Genomic DNA, 13,348 nt, shown 5'->3' on the forward strand with positions numbered 1-13,348 from the left:
AAATACATTTTTAGTATAAGTAAGTCCCAAGTCTTGCAAAGGACATACTTATACTAAAAATGTATTCATTGTTTATCTGAAATTCAAATTTAACTGGGAAGCTTGTACTTTTATTTGCTGAAGCTGTCAACCCGAGGGAATTTTCCAGTACTTCTTCTTCCAAAACGACACTGTCATATAGGTATGAATATAGGATTACTCTTCCTGAGCCACCAATAATTGCAATGCAAACAGCAAACTAGAGAGGCTACAAACAGAAACATACACACATACCCTTCATCGAATGGCATAAAATCTTAAATGAAAACAAGCTCCAAATTCAAACCTTTGTTGGTGACTGGTCAGGGATGCAGTTTATCCGTTCCAACTCATTTGCCACGGCACACTCAGCCGAATCAGGGGTACTTGGCCCTGGAGTACTAGGATCTGAGGATTATCCCAAAAGCAAACATAAAATCACTTCAGACAGATTTAATATCCAGGCTTTCAATAACCCCATAGTTCTCAACATTTCCAATTATATGGACTCCACTACTGATTGAGTTTCATTCTATGACCTTGAAATGTACACACACTTTACAAAGCCTCATTTTGTTCTGGCTGATCACATCTCCCTTTATGTATGCCTGCACCATCTCCTTCAACCAGCAAGGCCCTCCCCTATGAGACAGTGCATACAAGAGCAAGTAGCTGGACTCCATCATTGGATTGGGAGCTCACCAAAGTGGAAACCAGATCTACCTTCCCTAGTCCAGCCAAACTGTGCCTTGGGGGCCCAATCATATTGCACACAGCCTGATCCATACATAAAAAATCGCTATCACACAGTCACACTGTTTTTACATATCATCTATAGCTGCTTTTGTCCATTGTAGGCAGAATTAGGCACTGAGGACAGAAACCAGAAGCCTACAAAGTAAGTCTAAAGTGTTAAGTATCTGCCCTTTACAAAGAAGTCTGTACACTCTGCTCTGTTCCTCACCAGGCAATACCTCACCAAGGAACACTTCTGAGTGACAGCATTCTTATACAAATGTGTCTCCTATGACACAAAATGTAAAAGGAGGCCAGCAATCTAGAAACCAGCAGCTGGAATCTATGCCCATTGATTGCTTGATGCAGATTTAAACATCAGCAAAATAAAGCAAGCATGCTTACTGCATTCTCAAATAAGGAAATAAGATTTCTTGAAGATTCTCTACAATCAGCTAATGACCACATGAAGACAAAACAATGCAGCTTCTAATTAGTTTTCTTTTCACTGGGGTTTCCAATGCAAAAGTGGTAGATTAAAAGAACCTCATATTTGTACCAGATTCTGAATAAGGGTTTTAATGCCACCCTTGGGATCATAGAATTTTAATAGTTGAACAATCTTTGAGATTATTTAATTTAACTTCCCGCAAAAGTAGAAGTGGTGTGGCTGAGGATGATGTAGGAGGGGCAAAGGTTTTCCCTGGCTCCATACAGGCCCCTCATTGCCTGCTCCACCCAGGAAGCTGCTCCCAGATGATCCCGAGATAAGTCATGGACGACTCAGCTCCATCCTGCCCCTCTTTTAGAATAAAACAGTTCAATAAACTTTCAATTAAAAAAAGAAACTGCAGTAGCTGTAACTTTCTTAAAGAATCAAACTTGGCCTTAAGATACTTTAATTGATGACATACGGACTGCCTTCCATTTAAGGGCACTGTTAATTATGACAGTTAGCAAAGTTGGAATTATTCCATGGAATTTGGCAAAAATATTCCAAGTGCCAGTTGTGGAATCCTGCACTGTGCTAATTGGGAAATGGAAGAGTCAGGCCTACCATGAATACCTGTTGTGCTGTCACAGTTTGAGTCAAGGGCTCCCCAACACACATACCACACGCACACATACACACACACCAGAGAACGTGAAAGCGGCACTTCCCTGTCATTTATGAGATTTGTGCTCTATAAGAGCAACACTGGAAGGAGAAGAACAGTTCCTCATTACCTTTTGATTCCAAAGACTCTCTGGCTGAAAGTACAAACAGAGGGATGGTGATGATAAACACTACGAGCAGAAGAACACTGAGCATAAGCTCCAAATCAGTGAACTTTTTCAACTTCTTTCTTGCCATCTACAAAAAAAAAAAAAAAAAAAAGAGAGAGAGAGAGAAAATAATTTTAGATTTGAGTTTTATTTAACATATACCTAGTAATTTTTTTATGGCCACATCCACAGCATATGGAAATTCTCAGGCTAGGGATTTAATCCAAGCTGCAAATGCAACAACCCTGGATCCTTTAACCCACTGTGCCAGGCTGGCCAGGGATCAAACCCTTACCTCCACAGCAACCCAAACTGCTACAGTTGGATTCTTAACCCACTGCACCACAGCGGGAACTCCAGCTAGCAAATTTTTCAATGGAAAAGCTCAAATGTATACACAAATGGAAGGAATAACATAACAAATGCCCACATATCCATCAACTAGATTTTAAAAACTATCAATACATGGCCGATCTCATTTTGTCTATTTTTGTTCATTTCTCTCTTGAACCTTGGATTATTTGGAAGCAAATCTCAGATTTCATATCTTTTAATTTGGAGACATTTAAGCATATTTTTTTAAATAAGAAATTTCACAAAAGCCAAGCAGCCAAATACTGTTATCATACTTAAAGTATTTTTTAAATAATTCTTTAATCATCAAATATCTGGTCAGTGTTGACATTTCCCTCATTATTTGATAGGCAGTTTATAGTTTCTTCTAGTCTCATAGGATAAAAATAAGATTTATATGTTCCTAATGATATAACATATATATATATTTTGTGTGAAAGGTAAGTCTTTTTTAACCAATAGGGTTTTGTTCTATAGATTTCCTCACAATCTGGATTTTGGTGATTGCATCTCCACTCATGCTAACATGTTTCTCCATCCTTGTATTTCCTGTAAATTATTACATCTAGAGTTTTGACGGACACAGGTGTATTGTTTTAGCAAGAATAGTGCATCAATGGCATAACACCTTCCATCAGGAGACACATAAAATCTAGCAGACTCTCCTGCTTTTTTTTTTTTTTTTAAATGTTCGCAGACACTGGTGGGGATTTCTTAAATTCATGATTTCACTGGGAGTTGTAATGTAGTGACACTCTTAGGCTATCATTCTTTGCTAATGTATTAAATACTCCTATAGAAAGAAATTTCCCTTCATCTATTATTTGGTTCATAGAAGTACAGTTTGTATAGGAGAGGTAAATAAACATTTGACTCTTCACTTACTGATTTTCAAAATAAGGAGTTGTTTCCTTAGCATACTCCAAAGAAGAACAGTGAGACTTTGGGGTCCAAGATACTTATGACCTCATAGATTTAAATCCATTTTATCTGTATTAATTGATGTTATTGTTAATATTAAATTTTTTTTTTTTTTGCTTTTTAGGGCCATACCTGAAGCATATGGAAGTTCCCAGGCTAGGGGTCGAATCAGAGCTGTAGTCGCCAGCCTACACCACAGCCATAGCAATGCCAGATCCTTACCCCACTGAACGAGGCCAGGGATCAAACCTGCATCCTCAGGGATGCTAGTCAGATTCGTTAACCACTGAGCCACAATGGGTACTCCTGTTCGGATCATTTCTGAGTCTGGGCTGAGTTGTGGCACTATCCTCCATGAGTAGCAAGTATATAATCCCCCATCACTCCCTTCATGTCCTTCTCCTGGATGCCCCAGATGTGACTGTGTGTTAGCACCTCCCTCCTCTGACCCCACTATGTCACTCTTCAGAAAGCTTGTCCTCTGCAGGTTGACATTCTGCATTCTCGCTCAAACATTAACTAAAACATATCCATGGGTCCTTTGTGCCAAATTCCAACAGCATCTTGTAAGATGTTCACTGTCTTTGAAAGGGAAAGCTTGAGACTTCATGCTATTGGCTTAGTTTAGTCCTGGGAACCCTGGGAATACCCTGTCTGCCTACCTAGGACAGCAGCAGCCTTCAGTGACTGCATTCCATCTTCACAACAATACTCAGCTCAAAGAATTGATGAGGCCAATTTTCCTACCATACAGATGAAAGGACTGAGGTGCTGTTGGCTTGAATGACAGTGATCCAAAGCTCAGGACAAGTCACAATTATGCAGCGGGACCTAATTGTCACGAGGGACAATTAAGAGGGTCTCCTGCTCCTGTACACTCTATCTGTGTCTAGACTTTGAACTCTGAGGATAATCTGTGACTAGAGGGCACTGAGGAAGGGGGACTTACCCACCCCCCTCAGTCATCCCTCTTGGTCCAAGAGCCTGGGATATCAATTTCCTGGGCTCATGCGCAGCTGGGTGGGGCCAGGGCAGAGGGTCCAGGGCCATCCTTCTGCTGGGAATTGCCTTCTCTGGAAATCAGACCCCTTTCAATGAGCCTAGTGACGCCACCTTCATCTTCCTGGTGCTCTATGATGTGAACAGTATCGGAAGAACCCTGCCATGCCTCAGCGGATGCCACCTGGCATGTCTACATGAGTGTTCGCAGATTTGGGAGCAAGACTGAGTAGAAAGATCACAACGAGGTCCTTTGTGCCACAGGTGCACTGTAGGGCCCTCATACCTCCTTCCCCAGAGGTAAAGGGAGGGTGAATGGAAACTGCTGTGCCTTCATCCCCTGAACCTCATCAGTGACTACAGGGGCACAAGGGAAACAGAAAGGAAAAATGAAATTTGGACTTAGAAAATAAGTTAGAAGGCATTGACTTATTTTACAAAAGGAGCCAAGTCAAGGTTTCTAGAAATTAATCATCTTTGACGTATGAAGGAGTGATGCATCAGTCTCTCCAGGCAGGTGTATGTTTTACGACCTCCACATGACCTTCGTGACTATTGCTCACATGAGTGAATAACAGCCTTCAGGTGAATTGTAACATAAAGAGAAAAAGCTGAATGCCCATCTTTTTATAAAGAGCATATACTCCAGTAAACGTGCTTTCTGGAAGACAACACTCTTCACCGTGCCTTCATAAGCCCAGCCACAGCTAAGCCTACATCTCTCCCCTGCTCTCCATACCCTCCTACTCCGGGCTCACGGCCTTGATGGTATCTCTGACCAAAATTGCCCCCAACTCCACTGCAGAACCCCTTTCCTCGGCTGATTTTTGAGTTGAGATCACAATCTGCTCTGAAATTCCCAGTACAATGGCTCTGTCTGCTTTTCTTCTTCTGTATTATTTCCAACTCATTTTGTTTGGGACATCTTCATTAGAACATCAATGTAAGTGGTATATATACACAATGGAATACTACTCAGCCATAAAAAAGAACAAAATAATGCCATTTGCAGCAACATAGATGGAACTAGAGACTCTCATACTGAGTGAAGTAAGTCAGAAAGAGAAAGACAAATACCATATGATACCATTTATATCTGGAATCTAATATATGGCACAAAGGAAACTTTCTACAGAAAAGGAAATCATGGACTTGGAGAATAGACTTGTGGTTGTCAAGGGGGATGGGGAAGGAGTGGTGTGGATGGGGAGCTTGGGGTTGTCAGATGCAGAAGATTGCCTTTGGAATGGATTAGCCATGAGATCCTGCTGTGTAGCACTGGGAACTATGTCTAGTCACTTATGATGGAGCATGATAACGTGAGAAAAAAAGATGTATACTTGTATGTGTGACTGGGTCACCATGATGTACAGTAGGAAAAAAAAGGTAAAAAAAAAGTTTGGAAAGGAAGAAAGGTAAAAGCCTGGGATCGGTCTACCATCTTGAACCCTTCTCTGAAGGTTTTGAACATTCCCCAGATTATTTTGATATTCAATTCCCCTTGATGGCTGTTTGAGAATCACTTGGGAGGCTTTGAGTTCATCAGTGGATTTAATAATATTGAACAACATTATCCTATGAGGGGGAATGGGAACCGCAAGTGTAAATTAAGGATGGTGCCATGAGGGACTAAACTGAAGCAGGACACAGTAATAAAGAAAAATAAAACATGCATCGTCGGACTGGTTTGTCACTGATTTGTTAAGGATTTTCATAAGATAAAACATTCAGGGGATGGGTGGCTCCTTGTGAAAGTTTTCAACCCCTTATCAAAGCACCCTTCCCAACACCTCCAGTAATTCCAGTATATCAGGGCATCTTCTCTAACCCCAGCTCATTTGTGATCAAGAATAAGTTTTGCTGAAGCTTTTTCTGTAAAGGTGGGTCTGCTTCCCTAGCTTTACAACACCTCTTTTCTTTTCTTTTCTTTTTCTTTTGTCTTTTTAGGGCTGCACCTGAGGCATATGGAGGTTCCCAGACTAGGGGTCGAATCGGAGCTGCAGCCTCTGGCCTATGCAAGCCACAGCTACGGCAACGCAGGATCCAAGCCGTGTCTGTTCATGGCAACATCGGATCCCTACCCCACAGAGCAAGGCCAGGGATCAAACCTGTGTCCTCACGGATGCGAGTCAGATTCGTTTCCGTTGAGCCACGTCAGGAACTTCCAGCACCTCTCTTTTTTCCCAAATCGTGAGCTCTGAGGGTGTGAGAGTTATGCCTGCTTCCTCCTCTTTATTTCCTTTCTAAGTACCTACCAGCAGGATCTGTATAATCGATACTTATTGACCAATAACATTTTATCCCCTGATTGAATATTTACAAAATTCCTGAATACTTCCGAATGATAATGCACCATGAAGCTATTTCACAGGCTACAGTAATGGTGCCGGCCTTAAGTGAGCTTAAACTCCAGTACCATTGCTACCTTTTACACGATAAAGCAATTATGGTAGAAAGAGAACACTGTTTCTTAAAATCAGAAAGCCTCAGTTTTATTCCTCATACTGAAAACAATTAGCTGGATGATCTTGAGAAATCTCTTCAAGCTTTCCAGGTCCATTTCTTCACTTAGGAATTAAAGCAGCTGAACAAGAAGATCTATCAAATTCGTCCCAGCTTTTAATATGTCATGTTGAGTGAGTCGCCCAAATTGCCGGCTTCTTTATTCTTTTCTTCCACGAAAGATGCTAAACATGTCTTGGGTATTTTCCTTCTTTGTTATTTCCCCAAGTTCCCCTTCTCAGCAGGAGAGCATGCGAGGCACAGCTTGAGAAGACCAGAGCTTGACGCTCAGCCCTACCATTTTCTGCCAAAAGAATTTCCTCAACGCTTGAGTTTCAGTTTCCTGATGGGCACGCATGGAATTAAGAACACCTACTGTTATTGTTATCTGTGGTCATCTTATTTTGAGAATCAAATAAAAACACTTTCAGTAATAAAGCATCACATATTCTTATAGCACTATTTACCATAAAGGAAAGAGTGAGTCTTGGGTATGAAACAGCAAGTTCCTAAGAAAGGTGTCGCTTCCTCCCTGTGTCACGGTGGCAGCAGCCCTCACTTGGTGCTTTGTGAAGTGGAAGATGCACATTCTGGCTGCTGTCCTGAGGAACTGGTTCTGACAGGAACTCCTATCTGCTAAGTGCTTTATGGCCCCATGTGCCAGGTGACTCACGTGTCACCCGAGACACAGGTGCAGAAAGCTAGGAAGAAGCAGGAGGAGCTGCGAGCAGCAATCCGGCCCATTCAAGGCCTGCTTTCTGCACCAGCCCACCTGCTGCTCCTTCTCCTGGGCTGCCTTGCAAATCACCGTCTTTACTCAGAAAGCACATCCTCGCTCTTCCCTCAGGCCTTCATCCCAACTCCCCCACTTAGGAATCTTAAATCCTCAGCTCAATTTGTCCGAAGCCTTCCTGCAGGCTCGCCTTCGTGTCCTCACTCGACCGCCACACGGTCCTCAGGCAGAAACAGCCTTTCTCACACACTGATGAGAAACTGCTGCTGGAATGCCCTCTTACCAGGCAAAAGGAAACGGGGCTGAACCTTTCTCTACAACAAGGCTTGCCTTGGTTTTTCTAAAATTAATGATGCTACTCCAATCTTTCTTACCTGTCCTATCCCCAATACCTCACATTCCCCAAAGGCTTTATAAAATACTCTGTGATACTCATCGTGCATGTAAAACTCCATAAATACTAATAACCTTCATTCCTGATATAAGTAAATTTAACAAATGAGGTCAAGAGCGATCTCATATTCACTGGCAAGGAGAGGAGTTATCAGAATACCTATGGAAGTGAGTCCATCTCCTTCTCTTTGGTGGTTGCTGATCGCTGTGAAATAGGGGACTGTTTTTCATACTGATATTTAAAAATGTCCCAAATGCTCACTGACAGACACTACAAAGGAAAAGTCACCCACCACTTACTAGTCAAACTGTAAATACCAGTTGCGCAATGAAGATTTGGCAAAAGCTACTCAAGTTATTTACACCCATCATCTGGAAGTCCATTTATAGAAACTTAGCCCATAAATACACTTGCTCATATGGAAAGCCATATATGTACAGATAGAGGTTTTTCACATGTAAGGGCAAAAGATTGTCAATAGTATAGAAGTGCATAGAGAGGACTGAGTAAAATATGAAATAAAACAAGATTCAATATTATTCAAAATCATGATACAGTGGAGTTTTTTTTTCCAAATCCACCAATTCTCTGATACTCTTCCCTTTAAGAGGTGGAGCCAGGCCCCCCATGCTTCACCCCTCGAGAGTGGGCTGGACTCAGTGACTCAATTCTAACAAATAGAACCTGGCAGAGCTTGTGACTTGCGAGACTGGGATGTGAAAGGCATTAGAGCTTCTCTCTGCCTCTTTCTCTTGGATTCCTTCCTTGCTCTTCTTCTTGGATCACCTCTTAGAGAAGCCAGTTGCCAGGTCAACCCTCCAGTGGAGCTATAGAAAGGTCCAAGAGCTAGCAAGGGTCTGAGGGCTTTTGCCAACAGCCATGTGAGTGAAGCATCTCAGGTTCAGGTTCAGGTTCTCCAGGCCCAGTCAAGCCTTCACATGACAGCAGCCCCAGGCAACACTGTGGCTGCAACCTCATGCAGACCTTGAACCAGAACCACCAAGCTAAGCATTGCAAACCCATTGGACCTCTGAGATAACAAATGTTTATTGCTTCGAGCTGTTAAATTTTGGAGTAATTTATCATGCAGCAACAGATAATACACATGAGTAAATGTGACTTTTGAAAAAATCATTTACATGTTCAAAAAATCTGTTTAGGAGTTCCCATCGTGGTGCAGCGGAAACAAATCCGATTAGGAACCATGAGGTTGCGGGTTCGATCCCTGGCCTTGCTCAGTGGGTTAAGGATCTGGGTTGCCGTGAGCTGTGGTGTAGGCCAGCAGCTGTAGCTCCGATTCGACCCCTAGCCTGGGATCCTCTATATAATGCAGGTGCAGCCCTAGAAAAGACAAAAAGACAATCAGTCAATCAATCAATCAATCATCTATTTGCCTCTTATCAAAATTCCTTTTGCATCATATATGCAAATATGGTTACCTGCTCTATGGAACAATAATAATTATTTTCTAGCTATATAAAAAAATTTCCTTAAACTTTAAGAAAAAAAAAACCCTCATCAGTATCCCCTGATTGATCTTACTTCTCAAATTATAGGGATTTCAATGGTGAAACCTACAATCTCAATGAGAAACATAATTTAGAAAAAAAATCAAGATGGAGAAAAATGGCAAAAGGCCAGTAGAATAAGTAATTTAAATAGTTTTAACTGATTTTAAAAGAAAAAAATGTCTTAAAAAAGCTGTTACTTGGCAGTCTGCCATCAGTCTTTGGCCACGACAAACATAAACTGTGCAGCTGAAAGGACATTAGTAGTGAACAATAACCGAGTAACGTGCGAAGAGGTTTACATAATCTGTGGCATGCGACCTTCATAACCTCCCCCCACTGAGTCACTGTACCATCTCCGCTATCAGATGAGGAAATTAAGCTTCAGCAAGGTCAAATAAGCTGCCTGATGTCACACAGCTGATAAGGAGCAAAGCCCCATTTGAACACCGCCCTTTGGACCCCACAGCCAGAACTTCGAGCAGCTGCTCTGTAGTCTATGCTATGATGCCCACGGTGTACTCCAGCTTAGGCTTTTTGTGAGACTGCTTTTATCAACCAGTATCTGGGTCATTAACCAAGTACTTAGAATGTGTGTGGCACTGGGCAGAGCACTTATACGCATTATCCCATTTCATCCTCCCAATCACCCCCTAAGCTGAGGTGGCTGTAACCATCCCCATTTCACAGAGAGGTCAGGCTTCAAACGAGGTAGTCTGAGCTGGACTGCCAAGTCCAGCTTCCAGGCAAGATGCAGGTACAGAAAATTTACATACTCAAGACAACAAAGCTTTCTAAATTAAGAGAAGGGAGGCTGTGTGTCTTTCCAAAGACAGCCTCTGGGTTAGGAGGCTTAGGAAAAGAAAAGGAAACAATTCTGCAACATTTCCATCTCCACAGCACTTGGGGGATGTTAATGTGGTTTTGGAGGCATCTGCAGCAGTCAGTTCACTTGAAGTTTACCACCCGCAGGACAGTTTTCAATTCCCCCAAAGCCAGGAGAACGAGTTGCCATTGCACCTCATTTTCCACGTTTATCAATGCTCTGACTTTGGAGGAATAGGAGCTCTGCTTGCAGCTTATTATTCACTCATTTATTATTTATTATTATTATTTATTATTCACTTATTTATTAAGCTCCTACAGTATGCCAAGCATGCTTTCAGGAACACGTTATGCAACAACCAACAAAAGTTTAAAAAATCCTTGCCCTCGTAGGACTTATATTCCTGAGGGTAGCAAAAAAAGGGACAATAAACAAAATAAATGAATATGCAATAGGTTAGGCTTTGATAAGTTCTATGGAGAAAAATTAAGCTTAGGTGCGAGGAGCATGGGGAATGTGAGAGTGAGGGTTGCAGTTTTCATCAGGCTGCTCAGGGAAGATCTCATGGAAAACTGCAAATTATTACTGGACATAAATCATGTGGACTCCATAGTAATGCTGTCCTCTCGAATTAAAACGGTTATATGAGTAATTACCAAAGCTCATTTTCCTGGTACTGTTATAATCATTTAGTCAGAGTAGATAGATAAACCAGGTGGGGCCCAAACTATGAATGGCCAAACGATTGAAATGGCTATCTGAATTCATCTGGGAAAACCGGATAATCAACATTCTTTTTTTTTTTTTTTCCTGAATTAGAGTTAGCATCTGATTTGCATATGGCAATCTAAACCTTTCTTTTAAAAATTCTTTGCCAAACAGGAGAAACAGGGCACTGCCTTGTAAATCAACTATACTTTTAAAAATGTTAAAAAAATAAAAATAGAAGCATTAAAAACATCCTTTGATAACACAAGGCAAAGAGAGGGTTAGTTTTATGGAGACTGAGAATAACTTGCAAAGACGATCCCCAAAACACCGTGGCTATTCCTCAAATTTTCTGGGCAAAATTTACTGTCGTAGCACATTGTCTCTTGGATGTTTAGAGAATAGGAAGGGGAAAAGTAGCTAACGGGCCTCATTTTCCCCATCTGAACCCTAAAGGGATCATGTCCGGAAGACAACTACGACCTACTGCGGGCGACCCCAGCAGCACAGCATGCAAAGGCATATTCTGAAGTTTTGCAATTTTGTTTTTTGGGTTTTTTTTTTTGTCTTTTTAGAGCCGCACCTGCAGCATATGGAGGTTCCCAGGCTAGGGTTTGAATCGGAGCTATAGCTGCTGGCCTACACCACAGCCACAGCAACACCAGATCCGAGCCGCGTCTGTGACCTACACCACAGCTCATGGCAGTGCCAGATCCTTAACCCACTGAGCGAGGCCAGGGATCAGACCTGCATCCTCATGGATGCTGGTCAGATTTGTTTCACTGAGCCATGATGGAAACTCCTTGAAAAATTATAAGTAGAAAATTTCTTCTTCTATGTTCATCTAGTCCTTAGTTCTCTATGCTCATGAGGCAGTTTGTAAAATACTAGCCCATCAAAACTCATCTGTGAGGGATGCCTGATAATAAAAGCCACTGGCATCTGTGGAAGCGTGATGAGCTACCTTCAACTGGGGGTACAGGACAGAAGGTCCCCCAGGCCATTTGGGTCCACCCAGCAGAGCAGACCAAAGACCCTTCCCTCTTCCTCCTCCCTGCCCACCACACACCACACGCTGCTCCACATCATGACCAAGAGCAATAGACAGGCTGGAGGTCCCCCTAGCGCACGAAAGCCACCGTTCAGACCCTCTTATCAGGAACCTGTGGGATTGATCTTGGCCTCCCTCCATTTTTCCAGTAGCAACTATTCCTTCTCACCTCTGTGGCCCGTCAGGAAAGAAACATCCACGTGTGTTCAGCTAGACTCTTAGCAACCAGTGAGGACACGACCCCTTCTCACTCTGTTTTACCAGAGACGGGCTGGCAACAGCCCATCACCTTCTCCCCTTCCCCTGGTACTTTTGGTCCATATTCACACAAGACAGTCCAGATCATTCCCTTTAGAACCTTCTTCCAGATTCTACAGGAATTCTCTCCCACGTCCCACCAAAGTGTGCACACTCCCCAATACTTCACATACACAGACACACACACTTTTTTTTTTTTTTGGCTGCACCCACAGCATATGGAAGTTCCCAGGCCAGGGGATCGAATCTGAGCTGCAACAGTGACCTAGGCCACAGCTGCGGCAATGCCAGATCTTAACCTGCTATGCCAAAGCGGGAACTCCACACACTTTTAGACTCTTCCTCATGATAATTCTTTATTTGATCAGTAAAAGGACCAAGTTCACAGGGATAGAAATAGATTTCGCAATTTCCTGACTATGACGGGTTCTCTAAATACCATTTCTCAATCACATCCTTTTAGAGGAAGTCCCAAAATGCCCTAACATACCTCCCAACTTCTGTCTCCTTTCCCCTTACTCCCTCACTTCATCTCCAGAATCAAGAAGAATTTCCACCAGCTGCCTCGCCCTGAATATTAAATCATTCCTCACACTACACACAGACACACACACAGGTCTGGCTCCTGCAGGGCTTGTAGATCCAGCCAAATCCAGAGGAACACACACACACACACACACACACACACACACACACACACACATACACACACCCCCCAAGGAAAAAAAGAGTTGAATTTTGTTTGATATGTGCGTTTGTGTTCTTTTGCGATCTGCTGTTCATGTTTACTCTGTCTGTGTTAACAAATGAACAAGGGCATTTGATGGCAGGAGACGAGCACCAGCTCCCCCCACCCCCAAGAGCGGCAGCCCTGAGTGTAAGCACAGACCTCATCACCGCCGCTGCCGCCGCCACAGCCGCTGCCTCTCTCTCAACGATGGGCTGGCACTGAGAGCAGAGCACAGTCCACAGAAAGCAGCCACAGCCCTGGTAACTGGTTATGGCGCTGATGATAATGGAGCTCAAATGCAAATGACCGTCCAGCTCTTTCTCAGGATCAGCTTTGCTGGTTAAT

The 13,348-nt window shown here is 42.7% G+C and overlaps 1 protein-coding gene across 1 annotated transcript in view; it reads right to left on the bottom strand.

Moving 5' to 3' along the window:
* MGAM (maltase-glucoamylase) overlaps positions 1-13,348 on the bottom strand; it is a 102,233-nt gene that overhangs the window by 79,892 nt on the left and 8,993 nt on the right. The window contains exons 2-3 of the mRNA XM_047763395.1: positions 1,981-2,107; positions 326-426 (exon numbers count right to left, since the gene is read on the bottom strand). Coding sequence (XP_047619351.1) covers positions 326-426; positions 1,981-2,107 — 228 coding nt within the window. The remainder of the gene's footprint in view (positions 1-325; positions 427-1,980; positions 2,108-13,348) is intronic.

This window comes from Phacochoerus africanus, chromosome 16 (assembly GCF_016906955.1).
Source record: "Phacochoerus africanus isolate WHEZ1 chromosome 16, ROS_Pafr_v1, whole genome shotgun sequence".
NCBI lineage: Eukaryota > Metazoa > Chordata > Mammalia > Artiodactyla > Suidae > Phacochoerus > Phacochoerus africanus.